The sequence below is a fragment of the Camelus dromedarius genome, chromosome 19 (assembly GCF_036321535.1).
Source record: "Camelus dromedarius isolate mCamDro1 chromosome 19, mCamDro1.pat, whole genome shotgun sequence".
Classification (NCBI taxonomy): domain Eukaryota; kingdom Metazoa; phylum Chordata; class Mammalia; order Artiodactyla; family Camelidae; genus Camelus; species Camelus dromedarius.
In genome coordinates, this window is record NC_087454.1 from 18,138,848 (window position 1) to 18,151,252 (window position 12,405).

General features: G+C 44.2%; 3 protein-coding genes and 2 non-coding genes across 5 annotated transcripts; 1 reads left to right on the top strand and 4 right to left on the bottom strand.

The window, feature by feature from the left end:
• Positions 1-2,166: 2,166 nt before the first annotated feature.
• On the bottom strand, positions 2,167-3,813 carry LOC105084571 (histone H3.1). The gene has a single exon (XM_064476020.1). The coding sequence runs from the start codon at positions 3,389-3,391 to the stop codon at positions 2,981-2,983; it is 411 nt and encodes a 136-aa protein (XP_064332090.1). The 5' UTR covers positions 3,392-3,813; the 3' UTR covers positions 2,167-2,980.
• Positions 3,814-4,416: 603 nt separating this feature from the next.
• LOC116147783 (histone H2A type 1) lies at positions 4,417-4,961 on the bottom strand. Its single transcript, XM_031435492.2, has one exon. The coding sequence runs from the start codon at positions 4,908-4,910 to the stop codon at positions 4,518-4,520; it is 393 nt and encodes a 130-aa protein (XP_031291352.1). The 5' UTR covers positions 4,911-4,961; the 3' UTR covers positions 4,417-4,517.
• A 221-nt stretch (positions 4,962-5,182) lies between these two features.
• On the top strand, positions 5,183-5,623 carry LOC105084567 (histone H2B type 1-C/E/F/G/I). The gene has a single exon (XM_010974709.3). The coding sequence runs from the start codon at positions 5,224-5,226 to the stop codon at positions 5,602-5,604; it is 381 nt and encodes a 126-aa protein (XP_010973011.2). The 5' UTR covers positions 5,183-5,223; the 3' UTR covers positions 5,605-5,623.
• Positions 5,624-9,484: 3,861 nt separating this feature from the next.
• TRNAM-CAU (transfer RNA methionine (anticodon CAU)) lies at positions 9,485-9,556 on the bottom strand. Its single transcript has one exon. It is a non-coding gene; the product is annotated as a tRNA-Met (tRNA).
• A 372-nt stretch (positions 9,557-9,928) lies between these two features.
• On the bottom strand, positions 9,929-9,999 carry TRNAG-GCC (transfer RNA glycine (anticodon GCC)). The gene has a single exon. It is a non-coding gene; the product is annotated as a tRNA-Gly (tRNA).
• Positions 10,000-12,405: the final 2,406 nt, after the last annotated feature.

Genomic DNA, 12,405 nt, shown 5'->3' on the forward strand with positions numbered 1-12,405 from the left:
CTAGTAGCCCTTTTCCACTCCATGAACTTAACTTCTTGGATCTTTTCCTTCCATTTCATAGTGTCTTTACACTTCCACATATACTGGCCTTTTACCAAGTCAGAACCTTAAATATGAGATATAGAAGCACAGTTTCCCTTATTCCTTGGTCCCACCTCAGCACAATCACCACCCCTGTTTCCATCCTTAAAGTTTCCATCAGCATCTATGCCTCCATGTGCTATTAAGACCAATTAAAGAAATCTGAAGAGGCGGAATCCTTTGTCCTTCCTGGTCTCTTCCTCTCTTCATCTTACTACACCCTCTTCCCTGAGGTTCCCTCTACCATATTCTTGTCTGTTTATAGCTTGAAACCTGATTTGCAAAACCCTTTATCAGAGAAACCTCTTACTTTTTCCTGAAATCCTCTCAAGACCTAAATAGATTCTTTAATATATACAGTTTTCTTGCCTACTACTCCTTCCTTGATCTATGTAATGTCCTGCCTTTGAGACGGGATTGAAGAGGGCAGGGCACAGCCATGCAAGGAATACTACAGCAGTTAACATCAAAATGGTGAAAGATTCAACCCCCAATAGGCCTTGAGGCTCAGGATGATGAGAGATTTAACTTCTAGTAGATCTTGAGCTTCATTATACGCCCATTGTAATGTATTAACATGGTGAATAACATGCCCCCAGGTACCATGGCAGTCCCAAGGCCAGCCACAAAAGGTCAAAAAGTGGGAAATGGCCAACTTCCTGGGAATCCCAGCCCTTTCCCCAGACTTCTTAGACTGGTCCTTCCACTTAATAGCATATGAAGTCACCAAGCCCATAAAAACCAGCAACACGGGACCTCGCGGCGGTCCCTTTCTCCCTCTTCGGAGATGGCCCACATTCTATGGAGTGTGAACCTACTTTTACTCTAATCTGAGCACCCAATCCCCACACCTCATGGCCTTTCTCTTGCCTTTCAATGTGTCTCTCTGAATAAATCTACCTTCACTCAACTGTGGCTCGCTCTTGAATTCTTTCCTGCGGGAAGTCAAGGACCCACACTTAGCGGGCGCAACCCAGGGGCTCAACAAAGACATGGGACACAGTCCTTCTCACGCCCCACATCTGTTTTCCTGCATCAGCTTGTTTCCAAAATTTCTTAATACTATGTGACCAATGATGATTTTTTATAGTTCCTTCTAGGTGTCTCCTGATTTAGTTTTCATGCCTGAAATATATCAAAAGATAGTTGTCAGAAACTCTGATTCTCTTTTATTCACTTCACCTTACTAGCATCTCCAGGGTTGGATATTGAGAGAACAAGAATCAAGATAAAGGAGAGAGTTCCTGGGGTAGGGAGTTCCCTGCTGTCTTGGCCTCCTGAGTTTACAACAGGAATAGAGGCTAAGAACATAGTTTCCAAGCTTCTAATTTTTAATAGACTGAATGTTTCTGTCTCCCCAAAATTCATATGTTGAAACCGAATCTCGTGAGGGTATTTGGACGTGGGGTCATTCAGAGGTGCTTAGGTCATAACTGCTCTCATGAATGGGATTAGTCCCCTATAAAAGAGACCCCCCTGTCTTCCATACCATGAGAAAATAGCCATCCATGAATTAAGAAGTGGGATCTTACCAGACACTGAATCTGACAGCACCTTGATCTTGGACTTCCCACACTCCAGAATTGAGAAATACATTTCTATTGTTTATAAGCCACCTAGTCTAAGGTATTCTGTTACAATAGCCCAAGCAGACTAAGACACTGATGTTCTACAAGTCGTGTTTCTAGAAAAGTACTCAGATATGGTGCCCTTGATTTTGGTGGTTTTTCTAGTTTTTCGGGAAGTAAAGCTAGAAAACAATGTTGGAGATCCTGGCACAGGTGAGCCCAGGTATGAACTGAATGACAGTAGCAAGGCTGAGCCTTGGATTCAGCTCTTGCTTTTGCCATTTACTTGTTTCTTGACCTCAGAAGGAATTTCTTATCATGCACTCACTGTATTTTAATTATTCATTCATCCCGTGAATTATCTCTACTTTCTTACTACCACAAATAGTTCCTTGATAAATTTTTTGATGTGTCCTCTTTCCAGTCTGTAGGAAAATTTCCTTGGGGCATAGGCCTGGGCACACCCAACTTTACTAAATACACCAGGCAGTTTTCCAAACCATCTTCTGCAAAACTATCATCAGTAAACCACCACATGAAATTAAATTCTTACAATTCCCAACACTTGGTTATTTATATACCAGCTTTCTGATTTTGCCAGTCTGATGGGTGTTGGGTAGTATTTCATTGTTGTCTTAATTTGCATTTATCTGATTAAAAGTGAAGTTTTAAAAGCCTTTATATAATTGGTAGCCATTTATATAATTGGTATCTCCATTGAAAAACTAATTTTTTTTTCATGATAGGAGGTAGATACTCTTAAGTATTTGTTTGTTCTTAACACAGAACACTCATTGCTATAAACTTTCAGGCCACTTATGTAGGTATAAATTTTAATGTAGATTCTATCAGTTTCCATCTCAGGAAGTTCACTATTTCCATCCTTGTCCAGATCAGAAACATTATTGGCAGAGATACATAAAATATCCATTTTATACACTTCAGACTCTTTCAAAATGAGAACCGCATGCCAGCAGCAGCCCCCATGCTGGAGTGGAGTGAGTAGCCCTCAAGCTTCATTTACATTGAATTTTTGCTCCCCTGCTTGACATCTTGTTTCAGGCTTTCACGAGGGAGACAGAGGGATGCTTCTGAAAGTATTTCTCACCTAGAGCGAGTTTCTTTTTAAATAGCTAACAAAGATTTAACGGCGTATGTGGCCTTGGCAAGTGCACTTGTGCTTATTTTGCATGCGACTGAAAATACCTAGTTCTTCCATAAAACATTTTTCCTCCCGTTTTAACACCAAACCTAATGACAGCCACCCTTAGTGAGAATGGAAGTGGCTCTTAAAAGAGCCTTTGGGAGAACAAATGCGCTTAGGACAGGGTTTATGCCCTCTCCCCGCGGATGCGGCGCGCGAGCTGGATGTCCTTGGGCATGATTGTGACGCGCTTGGCATGGATGGCGCACAGGTTCGTGTCCTCGAAGAGCCCCACCAGGTAGGCCTCGCACGCCTCCTGCAGCGCCATCACGGCCGAGCTCTGGAAGCGCAGGTCGGTCTTGAAGTCCTGCGCGATCTCACGCACCAGCCGCTGGAACGGCAGCTTGCGGATCAGCAGCTCCGTAGACTTCTGGTAGCGACGGATCTCGCGCAGGGCCACTGTGCCCGGCCGGTAGCGGTGCGGCTTCTTCACGCCGCCGGTGGCCGGCGCGCTCTTGCGGGCCGCCTTGGTGGCCAGCTGCTTGCGCGGCGCCTTGCCGCCGGTGGACTTGCGGGCCGTCTGCTTGGTGCGAGCCATCAGCTTAGCGCTTGTGCTGTGAAATAAGCAACTGGAAAACTGATGCCAGAACCTGGCTTTATACTAGTAATCGGATCCTGATTGGTCAGAACTGTCGCAGGCGTCACCTGATTGGCTTTTATTCCAATCTTCATTTGATTCCTACTGCCCCTGAAAAGGTTTTGTTTTCCATACTAACAGTTGTTTTCAATTCTTACAGGAAAGAATTATTTATGACTTTTCTCTATCCGGAGTTTATGGTTTTCTACCAAAAAGTTAAGATCCCTCCAGTAAAAGGAATCTCACGCAGTATTTGTAGAAATCAGCTCCTAAATTGTTCTTAAATGTATTTTCATTGGATTCTTTTTCGCTTCTCAATGTTGGGGGAAATTACAGCAGAATAATGTATTCATTAGCTTCTCTGAAAAGTAGTTTCATTTCATAACTGCGTCAAGATGTGCTTTTAATGAGTGTACCAAGACCTAGAATAGAGTTAAAACAGGCTTTGACACAGCGACCCCTGAACACAGAACTTTAGTTTCCACAGCGTGGTATGGGGAAGGAGGACCTCGATGTGTTTGACTACAAACTAGTAAGTGGTTATCCGACTTCATTAACTGATCTTGATGCAATCAAATGGCTGATTGGACTTTAATATGTAAGCTGTATACTTGGCGGACCTGGAGTGAGGATAGGTTTACATTCATCAGTTATCAGGTGTTTTCCTGTAAATAGGGATAGCTATGAAAAGAGCCTCTGAGATGGGAGTTTTACTTTACCAATGGACCATCGGGTTCTCCTAACGATAAATACCTAGAAAAAAAACAAAACTTGGTTTAATATTTAACTTACTGGCGCATGTCATCACCGGAACTGTGTTCCTGGGGCGGGAGTGCGGGGGCGGGTGTTGGGGTGACAACAGGCGGGTGGCTTCAGTTTTACAGAAGTATTGAGAATTGGTCTTTACCAGATCCAAGTCAACGCATGCTTGGTCAAATCAAAAGGGTTATTACGTATGTCATGTTCTGAGAACTTTTAGCCGTGTATTCCTGGTGGGTTTCATAAGAGTGCTCAGTTCTTCCACAGAAACGGTGGGTGGCTCTGAAAAGAGCCTTTGGTCCTAGAGTTTAAAGTATGAATTCAGAATTTACTTGCCCTTGGCCTTGTGGTGGCTCTCGGTCTTCTTGGGCAGCAGCACGGCCTGGATGTTGGGCAGGACACCACCCTGAGCAATGGTGACTTTACCCAGCAGCTTGTTGAGTTCCTCGTCGTTGCGGATCGCCAGCTGCAGGTGGCGCGGGATGATGCGCGTCTTCTTGTTGTCGCGAGCCGCGTTGCCCGCCAGCTCCAGGATCTCGGCCGTCAGGTACTCCAGCACCGCCGCCAGGTACACCGGCGCGCCGGCCCCGACCCGCTCGGCGTAGTTGCCCTTGCGGAGCAGGCGGTGCACTCGGCCCACGGGGAACTGGAGACCGGCCCGCGAAGAGCGGGTCTTGGCCTTGGCGCGAGCTTTGCCGCCCTGCTTACCACGTCCAGACATTATGCAATATCTAAAGCCTATGCAAGAGACGAATAAAGAAAAAGAGGACAAACGCAAAATTTATAGCTGCAGCTGGGCGCGAAAAAGAAGCTATTCCATTGGCTACCGTTGCAGTTTCATTTTAAACAAGACAAACTCAGTGCCTTTAAAACGTGTGTTCTCATTGGACAATACTGTCATTTAACATCATCACTCGTATTAGCCAATCAGACATAGAGCTTTACAATATTACTTGCATACGGAGCTGTAAATAAAAAGGACTCGACCCGTCCCGTGCTCACTTGTTTCTGGAGTGTTGTGACTTCTGTTCACCATGCCCGAGCCAGCCAAGTCCGCTCCAGCCCCGAAGAAGGGCTCCAAGAAGGCGGTGGCCAAGGCGCAGAAGAAGGACGGCAAGAAGCGCAAGCGCAGCCGCAAGGAGAGCTACTCGGTGTACGTGTACAAGGTGCTGAAGCAGGTCCACCCGGACACCGGCATCTCGTCCAAGGCCATGGGCATCATGAACTCGTTCGTCAACGACATCTTCGAGCGCATCGCGGGCGAGGCGTCGCGCCTGGCGCACTACAACAAGCGCTCGACCATCACGTCCCGGGAGATCCAGACGGCCGTGCGCCTGCTGCTGCCCGGGGAGCTGGCCAAGCACGCCGTGTCCGAGGGCACCAAGGCCGTCACCAAGTACACCAGCTCCAAGTGAGCCGGCCCACAGCCACCCATGACCCAAAGGCTCTTTTCAGAGCCACCTACTCTTTCAGAGAAATAGCTGGTGCACTTTCCTTGTAGTCTAGTTTCTTTTTGGAGAATTAGGGGTTGGTTTGGGAAATAAAAATTGGGGGGTGCTTAAAAAGCCCTTCGCACGTATTCTTGGATAAGCATTTTGGCACATTACGCAGTTTATTATGGGGTCTTTGGCGTCCTTTGAACAAGATTTTCAGTTCTGCCCTCTGCTACATTAGCCGAAATTTCGCTTTTGGTTACCCTTCTTCAAAGTAAGTGACGTCCCCCTTCTCTGATTGGACAGCAGCACTATTTGAAAAGCCCGTCGTGGGCTGCAATTGGCCAGATAGTTTGCTATTGGGATTGTGCGTTGTGAAGGGATTTTCTGTGGAAAGTAAAATTATGACTTACTTTATCTGTAGGAATGCACCAGGTTCTGAAGCCAAGAGCCATGAAGCTGAAAATTAACGGTTCTGTGTTTTGCAGTCAGATCCTGGGCGAAGTTAACCGCTCGGTGCTTATTTCCCATCCACTACCGAATAGGAACTGTAACTTTAGCCCTGTCTACCCTACAGAGATACTAGGGTAACTTGAAATGATTTATGTCAAAATGCATCGGGAGCATTAAAGGTCAGAGACTCTCCTTAAGGATAAGGTGTTGAACAAGGAACCCAACAACTTGGGAAAGATGCAGTCTTCCCATGTTTTATCAGGATGCGTTGGGAGGGAGATATGCCAGGACTCGCTAGGGCGGGGAAGCAGTTTTCTGGCAGTGACTTGGGAGTCCACGATTAGAAATTCCGCGATACAAGTCAGAGACCTCAGTATTTAAGAGAAGAGCGTATTTACTGAACTCATAAGCTAGCTAGGAATATTAGGGAATGGAATCTTTCAAGGTATAATTCAAAGTCCTTCGACTCCTCCTCCCCTGCATCTTTCAATAGTGCCTAAATTCTTTTTTCGCAGTTCGAATATTAACATCTTCCACTATCCTCATCCCCTTCCACTAGGAAGTGATTGCTATTGTAAACCTTTTTTTCCCACTAACATCAAAATAACAAGCCCCTACACTCATATTTCCACTCCAGGCTACAAATTTTCCTTTCCTTGTTGTCACTTCCCTTAGTTGTGGGTGTAGGCCCTATCTCAGACGAACAGTTTTGTTCCTGTCACAGGCAACAAGCCTCCCGGAGATCAAGTCATCCAAAATATACGAGTTTGTCATTCACTTCTCTAAAGTGAGTTTCTCTTTTTCCAGTCCCTGCGCCCCTGTCATTAAGTCTTGGGAGCTGTTGACAGAGCCCACGGACAAGCTGCTCTACTTGTTGGAGAGCAGTCCCCTAAATTAATCTAATTGCGTTCTGAACTCATCGGCATCATATTCATCCCCTTTCTATTCTTTGCTCTCTTTCCGAGATTTTTTTTTTTTTTTTTCCTCCACGGTTAAGAGAGCTGAGGGATTATTACCTCAAGAGTAGGTGAAATAAGAAGTATTGCCCTCTTCTGCCATCTTGTGGAAAGAAAGCAGAAGGACAAATCCAAGGAGTGTTTTCCACATCCAACTGAAATGCTTCCTCACTTCAACTTTGTACTCAAAATCAGTGAATTGGGTTAAGTGGAGTGATCATTTCCGTCTTCCATTAACCGCTGGCTTTCAAGTAGTTTCTCCAAGAGTCACTTGTGGGCATGAGAGAGAGGGAGAGAGGTATTGTTTTTGTGGTCTAGTCAGAGCTGTCCAAATAAAAAGGAATCAAAAATCAAAATACTCTGCACCCTAAAATTAAAATAATAATTAATAATAATAATAATAATAATAATAATAATAATAATAATAATAATAATAATAATAATAATAATGTCATGCTCACCCTAGTTCTGGTCCTCAAAGTAATAAACACTGAATGTTTTCTGTTAACATAAACACTTGACAAACACTGATACCCTGATTTTTGCTAGGCTGCTCTGTGAAGATATGTCAGGATTTACAGTTATGATTATCACCTGAGTAAGTTGCAGTTTTTCCACCATGAACAAGCCAATGTAAACTTGGTAACCTCCGTCATTTCACAGGTTCCCCTCCACCTCACCATTTTAAACACTTGTGTATATGCGTGCATGTATGTGTGTTTTCCCCAGCATCTGACTCTTGACTTCTTTGCAGGTAGACTTTTTCCCCCTTACAAAATGTTTCTATCTCTTAGTTCTGCTTTGACAGTTTCTACTGTTTAAGTGCAAACATCCTGTTAACATGCTTGCATTAGTTTGCTAGGGATACCACAACATGCCACACACTGGGTGTCTTTAAAAAAATTATTTTCTCACAGTTCTGAGGCCAGAAGTCCAAGGTTCAGGTGTAGGCAGGATTGGTTTCCCTCCTTGGCTGGCAGCTGACCATCTTGCTATGTCCTCACGTGGTCTTTTTTCTGTGCATCTGCACCCCTGAAGTCTTTTCCTGTTCTTATAAAGTTAAAAGTGCTTTTGGATTAGGACCCTACCCTTATGATCTGATTTAACCTTAACTATCTTTTTAAAGGCCATATCTCTACATAGTTACATTGGGGTTAGGACTCAAACATATGAATTTTGAAGGAACACAATTCAGTCCATAACTACATTTAAGGCCATTTTTTCATGCATCTACACATACTAATTGAGTCAAGGATCATTGTGGTCCCCCACGAGATGAAGAAGTAAGTTTGTCTCCTAAGGAGGTCTGGTTAATTAGATACACAGTACACTCTAAAGGAGAGGCAGGAGGCCCAAATCGGCTAAGAAAATTTTTATCTTTAAATTTTTCTCATCTTGCCATAAAATATGGCAGAGTATGTCCCAGGGACTCACCGAGACCTGGGACATGACCATCCTCTCTCGCCCCATTTTCCTACAACAACAGGATTTCTAGCACCTTCCTTGCCAGGTTGATAAAGATGTTGCCTTAATTTTAGAAGTGACTGAAAATGAAATATGGCCCTTTGGCCTCCTATTCCAGACATTTATGTAAACATTAAGTTTGGTTATATATGGACACATAATAGCAACAGTATTGTAAAGGAAAGAACTTCATATGAATATTTATAAAGTCATTGCTTTTTAAAGTAAGTATTGTGTTATTTAAATGACATCATTAATATGAGCTGTTTCCAGACTCTTTGCAAATAAAACCTATTCATCAAAAAAAAAAAGGGGGGGGGATTGGGAGAGTTGCAGTCATTTTTGTACTCTTCTTTTAAAAGGTAAAAGAAGGTGAATAATAACATCGAACACTGCTATCTGGTGTATTAGAAATTGTAGCTTTTAATGTATTTAAGGAAGAACCTATGCCTAAGATGTGCCAGGACGTGTTGTTGTAAATACTGCAGAAGCCACAGTGGCAAAACAGACAAAAATCTCTGTTCTTGTGAATTCTTATACCATTGGGGGAGAAAATACTAAATGAATAAATAAAATATACTATATACTACATAGTGTTAAGTGCTAAGGAGGAAAACAGAGCAGGGGAAGAAATTATGAAGAACTGTTATTTTAAATAAACCCTAACTCCCTTTAACCAAATCTCTGAAACGGAAATTAGCTGTATGTGGTTCTTTTTTTAACTCTAAATCTAAATTCTTGTTTGCAATATTATAGTAGGTAGACAAGGCGACTTTTCAGCTGCTGGGTTAACATTCTCTGCTCTCTGAGATGGAGCACGTGACATTGGTGCCTTTCTGATTTGTGAATTATTTTTGTCTCAAATATGGGGAGGGGTGAAAATTTATCCCTGTGTTGCCCACCCTTTCATTAGATACAGAAGGGAAAACGGGTTACTAAAATTACAGCCGTCCCAGTTAGTAAACACCCCCGTTTTCTTCGAAAAGAGTTAGCAGAGGATGGTTTCGATCCATCGACCTCTGGGTTATGGGCCCAGCACGCTTCCGCTGCGCCACTCTGCTACTGGCGTTTTGGGGTGCTTGAAGTAGTTCCTTTATTTTATTTTCATTTGAAGAGTGCTGGATTCCTGTATTGAAAAAAATGTGTTTTGTTGTTGTTCTTTGTTTTTCTCTCAAAAAGCCATTAGTTTTATTTATACTTCAAACAGAAGAATGACTCCAGAGCAGATTGACTTCAAATACTCTAAACAGAGAAAAGTCGATGTTTCTGTTAGGAAAACAGCCCGTCACCAGCCTGTTCCTTTCACCTAGCCGGAGCGACTCCAGATCTTGGACTCACAAAATATACGAGTAAATTAGAATGTAAAAAGTATCCAGCTACAAAACGAGCATTTTTAAGATTGGAAGGACTTTTTCAAAAGGTAAAAAGGCACATGCATTGGCCGGGAATCGAACCCGGGCCTCCCGCGTGGCAGGCGAGAATTCTACCACTGAACCACCAATGCTTACACACAACGGGCTTAAGGCTTACTGTAGAAATGGATTTTTTTCTATTATTTATATGGCAACAATCCATGTTTTCTTCTAAAAAAAAAATGGGCTCCTAGTGGTGGCCGCCCTCACTGGCTCCAACCTTAGCATCTTCACCGCTGCCGAGAAGTGCTCCAAGGCTCTGAACTTTCTAGAGTTCCTGCAAGACTTGGGCGCCTAATTCCCCAGTTTGCTTGGGAGGCAGGGGTTTGTTTTGTGCCTGTGGCGAGGCTCCGCGTCGGGGCGGGGACCGGAACGAAGGGTGGGAGGAGAAAAGGGACGGGAAAGAAGAAAAGGAGGGTAAGATTGAGGAGTTAGAGCACCACCCTAGGAAGGGAAGGAGCAGGAAGCAAAAGGAGGAAGGTGAGGAAGAAAGAGAGGAAGGGAGGCTAGTGCTGTTCCCCTCTGGTCTCCACAAAGGAGACGTAGTAGGGGATTTAGAAATTCTGTGGGTTTGTCTTACGCTTTGGTTGCCATAGTCATGGAGGTGGCACTAGAAACTCCTTCCAGCCAAATAGGGCAAACCCCCAGCGCCCGCCCCCATACAATTATGACTTGCGTACAAATAGAAAAACGAATCTCTTTTAAAAGATTTTATTTAACTCATTAATGAGGTAACTGGTAGTGTTACTGAGACAGGAAGGGGGCCGGGCAAAACCATTCAAGGAATACTATAGCAATTAACATCAAAATGGTGAAAGATTCGACCCCTAGGAGGCCTTGAGGCTCAAGATGGTGGGAAATTTAACTTCTAGTAGAACTTGAGCTTCAGTATACACTTATTGTAATATATTAACATGGTGAATAACATGCCCGCAGGCGCCATGGCAGTCCCAAGGCTAGCCACAAAAGGTCAAAGGGTGGGAAATGGCCAACTTCCTGGGAATCCCAGCCCTTCCCCCAGGCTAGTTAGGCTGGTACTTACACTTGCTAGCATATGAAGCCACCAAGCCCATAAAAACTGGCAACACGATTCCTCGTGGTCGCCGCAACCCACTCTCTCCCTCTTCAGAGGAGGCCCACACTCTGTCTACAGAGTGTGTACCTACTTTTACTCTAATCTGAGCACCCAACCCCCACACCTTGTGGTGTTCCTCTTGCCTTTCAATGTATCTCTCCGAATAAATCTACCTTTAATCAACTGTGGTTCGCTCTTGAATTCTTTCCTGCACTAAGTCAAGGACCCACACTTGGCAGGGCATGTCCCAGGGGCTCAGCTGAAGCCTGGGACACAGCCCTCCTCACGCCCCACATCTGTGTTTCCTTCATCATTACCACCAGTTCAAAGGAGAATTCAAAGAATGGACACCATTTATAGATCAGGAATATTGAAATGAATGTGTAAATAAAGACAAAACTGGCTTTTACAAGGTTGAGGTTGGTGGGGGGAGGGAACTGGGGAGGGAGAAAATGCCCCACCGGGAGACAGAATTAATTTGCATGTCTGTAGACAGGAATTATTTTCTATTGCTTTCAGTTATCTACAGTTTACAGAGTTGTAAAATAGCTCTCATAGTATCGGAATCAGATGACACAAAAGGGTGAGCTATAATTTTCCTGTGAAGCACAAATTTTCCTGACAGTCCCTTATTTTCCAGGGAAATAGAGGGAGGCGGAGGGGGTGGGGAGGAGGCAGGCAGGCAGGGCCTTGGGCACAATTTTTAAGGAATGTAGGTTGAGCTATACCTAGTTACACATTAGCTCCCATCCACCCTCACCAGTAATCTAAGCTGAACCTCAAAGTAGGACCTTCATAAAGGAGAGGCTGCAGTTCCTGAGGAGCATAGGGGTAGGAATGAACACATAAGATGCATGGAGAGGATGGTACTTAATGAGGACCACTTTTCAGGCTAAAAGAGGGAGAGCAGAGACCGCAGAACTACTGAATCAGGGACTAGCCCTAAACCTGAAATTGAATGCAAATGTAGGGGTGTGTGCACAGGCTTCTAAAGAGTTTGTCAAAATCTCTCACTGATACCGGAAAATGGGGCACAAGAGCATGGTCGTGTTCCAGGTCTCCATGGAGTCCCTGGGATGCACCCCAAGTCAGGGTCCTTGGCTTCTCTCAAGAAAGAATTAAGAGTGAGCCATACTTGAGTAAGTAGATTTATTTAGAGAGATGAACACTTCAAACACAGTGAAGGCTAACCTAGAAGGCAAGAGAAAGGCCAAGAGGTGCAGGGTTGTATGTTCAGTTTAAAGTAAAAGTAGATACACACTCCACAGAGTGCCGGCCATCTCAGAAGGTGGGGGAGTAAGAGAGGCTTCAAGGTATGGGTGTTACTAGTTTTTATATGCTGCTAGTTTTTATATGCTAACAAGTGAGAGGATTATTCCAACTACTTTGGGAAAGGGGCTAGGATTCCCAGGAACGGGCCACT

Bases quoted from the DNA above. Each gene is read 5' to 3' on its own strand.
- LOC105084571 (XM_064476020.1), bottom strand. From the start codon at position 3,391: ATGGCTCGCACCAAGCAGACGGCCCGCAAGTCCACCGGCGGCAAGGCG.
- LOC116147783 (XM_031435492.2), bottom strand. From the start codon at position 4,910: ATGTCTGGACGTGGTAAGCAGGGCGGCAAAGCTCGCGCCAAGGCCAAG.
- LOC105084567 (XM_010974709.3), top strand. From the start codon at position 5,224: ATGCCCGAGCCAGCCAAGTCCGCTCCAGCCCCGAAGAAGGGCTCCAAG.